This window comes from Arachis ipaensis, chromosome B09 (assembly GCF_000816755.2).
Source record: "Arachis ipaensis cultivar K30076 chromosome B09, Araip1.1, whole genome shotgun sequence".
In the NCBI taxonomy this organism is placed as follows: Eukaryota; Viridiplantae; Streptophyta; class Magnoliopsida; order Fabales; family Fabaceae; genus Arachis; species Arachis ipaensis.
Genome location: NC_029793.2, coordinates 126961229 through 126966200, shown reverse-complemented (window position 1 = coordinate 126966200; position 4972 = coordinate 126961229). Strand labels below are relative to the sequence as shown.

General features: G+C 30.6%; 1 protein-coding gene across 1 annotated transcript in view; it reads left to right on the top strand.

Moving 5' to 3' along the window:
• Nucleotides 2958-4972, top strand: part of LOC107616023 (monocopper oxidase-like protein SKU5) — a 4248-nt gene continuing 2233 nt past the window's right edge. The window contains exons 1-4 of the mRNA XM_021110301.1: nucleotides 2958-3232; nucleotides 3320-3440; nucleotides 3532-3898; nucleotides 4164-4538. Coding sequence (XP_020965960.1) covers nucleotides 3323-3440; nucleotides 3532-3898; nucleotides 4164-4538 — 860 coding nt within the window. The 5' untranslated portion in view covers nucleotides 2958-3232; nucleotides 3320-3322. The remainder of the gene's footprint in view (nucleotides 3233-3319; nucleotides 3441-3531; nucleotides 3899-4163; nucleotides 4539-4972) is intronic.

Below are 4972 nucleotides of genomic sequence, written 5' to 3'. Positions count from 1 at the left end.
AAACAATACATATAAATACCAACTATATACAACATCTAAACTAAAAATTAATTATCTATATACGATACATATTGAAATTTACATACATATATTAAACAAAAACATAGCAATTAATTTTTAGTGTGTATATAACATTTTTGAATAAATAGCCAAAATGAAATTAAATGATTGGATGACAATTTTTATGTTGATAAACATTTTTGTGTTCCATATTTGGATTTAGGCTCATATTAAAGTTTTATTATTGTTCTCATCCGTGTGTTTTGGTCCCCAACTTTGTATAAAAATTAGTCTCACAAAAAAAAATAGAAGAAGAAACATTAAGACTAGTGGATTTTGAATATAACAATAACAAAAGGTAACGTTAATCCAAATTTAAAGTCATTTTGGAATTTGGCCGGCTTTGTATTACTTGAATTTGGCAATATTATGAACAATTAAAACTATTTATAATCTCTTAACACTACAGTTACCTCCTCAAATGGAAGCCAAAAAGGTAACAACATTAACAAATCAACAATAACAAAAACAAAGTCTCAAGAAAAAATGGCTGCACCATTTCTTCTTCCTCAAATTCACATTGCTAATGCTTCATGTTCCATTTTGGTGCTTCTTGCACTCTTTGTCACAACATCCATGAGTTCTGATATATTCCTTGATTGGAATGTTTCCTTTGATTTCAATGTTAAGCCAGTTTCCACTGATCAACCGGTATTAATAAAAGATTTTAGCATTTCATTTTTTCATTATTTATATTTATGTTTGTGATTTTGTGTTAGTAGATATGCATGCATGCACATGGGGATCCTAATCATTAATCTCATTCCTGATTTTGTCAGGTTATAACGATCAATGACATGTTCCCTGGACCTCTTATAAATGCTTCAACAAATGATATTGTTCATGTCAATGTTTTCAATTATTTGGATGAACCATTGCTCTTTACATGGTATATATTTCATTGCACTCTTTCTTTTTGTTTTCAAATACAGTAATAGGTCTAAATGTTCTGTTATTAGACAAAATTTCTCCAATTTTATGGGAATAAAAAAACTCTAAAATACTTGAAAGGTATCAGAGACCATCGTAAAGTAAAGTATTAGAGTATAGAGAGAGTACAAGAGAGTATTGATAAGAGAGAGTAATGATGAATTATTAGAAGTAGTGAATCATTACAATGATGTGAAGTGAGAGTAGTTATTTATACTTCAACAACATATAAAGTGTACAACATTTATTTTTAACTGAGTTTACTTAACATGTTTAGTGTGCTTGGTTGGTGGACTCTAGTAGATGATGAACTATTCCAAGCACAATAAAAAAACATTTTGAGAGTTAGATAATAATTTTAATACAAAATAATGAATGAAAGAAGTAATTGATTGAGTTTTTTTCTGTCATTTAGAATATTAGATAAAAAAATATGAAATAATTTTTCACAAGATACCATAAGTTACAAGAATTGTTGACGGATCATTTATATATTTTTATATTTTTCTCCCTATCATTCCTCTTACCAATTGAATCGAGTGGAAGAAATTAATCTTCGAGAATTCTCTCTAACTTTTATCTATTTTTATATCTTTACTGACTTCTATTTTAAAAATTTTATAGAGCCAAAAAAGAATAAAAGGAATTACAACCTAAAAGACTCTGAACTTCTAATTATGTATTGGATTAAAGATATATCTATATCAAGCGAAATTTGATGTATAAATAAGGAAGTAATAAAAGATAGCAACAAAAATTTTGTGAATTTCTCTAAAATACTTGAAAGGTATCAAAAACCAGTGTCAAAGTGTGTGAAGTAAAATATCACAGTATAGAGAGAGCTATAGAGAGAGTACAAGAGAGTACTAAGAAAAGAAAGTAACGATGAATTATTAGAAGTAGTGAATCATTACAATGATGTGAAGTGAGAGTAGTTATTTATACTTCAACAACATATAAAGTGTACAACATTTATTTTTAGCTGAATTTACTTAACATGTTTAGTGTGCTTGGTTGGTGGACTCTAGTAGATGATGAACTATTCCAAATACAATAAAAAAACATTTTGAGAGTTAGATAATAATTTTAATACAAAATAATGAATGAAAGAAGTAATTGATTGAGTTTTTCTCTGTCATTTAGAATATTAGATAAAAAAATATGAAATAAATTTTCACAAGATACATAAGTTACAAGAATTGTTGACGGATCATTCATATATCTTTATATTTTTCTCCCTATCATTCCTCTTACCAATTGAATCGAGTGGAAGAAATTAATCTTTGAGAATTCTTTCTAACTTTTATCTATTTTTATATCTTTACTGACTTTTATTTTAAAAATTTTATAGAGCCAAAAAAGAATAAAAGGAATTACAACCTAAAAGACTCTGAACTTCTAATTATATATTGGATTGAAGATATGTCTGTATCAAACGAAATTTGATGTATAAATAAGGAAGCAATAAAAGATAGCAACAAAAATTTTGTGAATTTCTCTAAAATACTTGAAAGGTATCAAAAACCAGTATCAAAGTATGTGAAGTAAAGTATCACAGCATAGAGAGAGCTATAGAAAGAGTACAAGAGAGTACTAAGAAGAGAAAATAATGATGAATTATTAGAAGTAGCTAATCATTACAATAATGTGAAGTGAGAGTAGTTATTTATACTTCAACAACATATAAAGGCTAGTTAAACAAATCCTAACTACCTTGTAAACTCAGCTAACAACTCCTAACATCCTTCCTTAATTCATAGGATGCTGCTGCTCTCAATGTAAAGTTGTATTAAAAAAAAAAGGTTCTATAAGTTCTTATCCACAACTTAAAATTTTTGAGATACATTAAGTTATAAATATATCAAATTTTCAAAGCGACAAAGTCGTCGTCTAATCCGTGTAGCTGATGGCTGAGTTATTGTTTTGATAGTATTGCCTTAGTTTTAGGAATTGGAACTGGTTTTGATGTAGGAATGGCATAGAGCAAAGGTTAAATTCATGGCAAGATGGAGTGTCTGGTACAAACTGCCCTATCCAACCTAGCAGGAACTGGACTTATGTTTTCGCAATCAAAGACCAAATCGGAACATTCTCCTACTTCCCTTCCATCAATTTCCTCAAAGCTGCCGGAGGGTTCGGTCCGATTCGAGTCAACAACCTTCCATTTATAAGTGTTCCTTTCCCAAAAGCTGAAGCTGAGTTTGATCTTTTAATTGGTGATTGGTACAACAGTAGCTACAAGGTAACTATGAAAATGATTTAATTATTTATTTATATCTCTGTTTCAAATTTTGCCAGTTCTGACTCTCTTCCATGCAATTTCAACTAGGATATGAGGTCCAAGTTGAATATATCTGATGTTATTTCTCCTAATTGGATGCTAATAAACGGAAAAGGACCATATCTGAACCCTGTTTCAAAATCATATGAGACCTTGAATGTTACACAAGGTACTATTAAGAACTGAATCAATTCAAGTGTTGAATCTCAATTCTCAACGTAGGATCATGTCATCGTGTATTATGAAAACATTTGTTACAGGTAAAACATATCTGCTTAGGATATCAAATGTAGGGACATTTTGGAGCTTCAATTTCAGGATTCAGAACCATGATATGGTTTTGGTTGAAACTGAAGGATCTTATGTTAATCAACTAACATTGAAGTCTCTTGATGTTCATGTTGGCCAATCCTACTCTGTCCTTGTCACTGCAAACCAAGATTCTTCTGCTGAATACTACATGGTCGCGTCGCCTAAACTGCTTCGCGACACAACAAATCCTAGCTCGCTCGTTGGTGTCGCCATACTTCATTATGATAACTCAACCATAAAGCCTAATGGACCTCTTCCTAAGGGTCCAGATCCTTTTGATCTAAAATTTTCCATCAATCAAGCAAAATCTATTAGGTAGCTTCTAAGATGAAAACTCGGGTGCAGTCAATTTTATGTAAAGTTGATAGTTGAATGCCGTTAAATGATTTGACTAAATTTTCAACTAATGACTTTCAGTTATTAGCTTCACGCGAAGTTGACTGTACTTGAGTTTCCACCAACTTCTAAGGTTGACTTAGATCCAATCAATTTTAATCTTATATGATAACTTATCTGATCCAATGTTGTTAGGCCACTCGCCTGCAAAGCTAAAAAATGTTAACATTATTGTAATATGAAGGTGGAATCTTAGCACCGGCGCGGCCAGGCCTAATCCACAAGGAACCTTCAACGTTACAAATGTGACAATAGCAGAGACTTTCATTCTAAAGGCATCAATGGCGAAGATCAACCATTCTTCTTCGCCTCGCTATGCTGTAAACAATGTGTCTTACTTAACACCGGATACACCATTGAAGCTTGCTGATTTTCTTGTCAATGGTTCTGGAGTGTATGTTCTGGACGCTTTTCCCATTAACACTTCAAATACCAATGCTGTGAGTGGAGTTTTCGTGGCCAGCGCCATATATAAAGGGTGGACAGAGATAGTGATCAAGAACACCTTGGACACCATTGATTCTTGGCATTTGGATGGATATAGCTTTTTTGTTGTTGGGTAAGTCATACACACATCATAGCCATCACACTTATCTAAATAAAAAAATAATATATGCACACTAAAAATGAATCTTATATATTTGTAAATAAATACGAGTAATGCTACATTCAAGTTTTTTTTATAAATCAAGTCTAATCAAGTTCAACAATCAAATTTGGAAGGGTTATACTATGTGTACACTAAAATCAGTCACCAAAATCAGTTACCAGTATAAAATACATGTTGAAATACAAATACACATTGAAAATAAATTAAACCACATATGTATTTATAAACAAATACATTGGTGACTAATTTTAGTGACTGATTTTAGTGTACAAATAGTATTTCTCAATTTAGAATAATACTAATCATAACTTAATTTTATTATATTAGACCAACTTAATTGATTTGATTAACAAAAAGATTTAAATGTGTAGTATTATTTTATA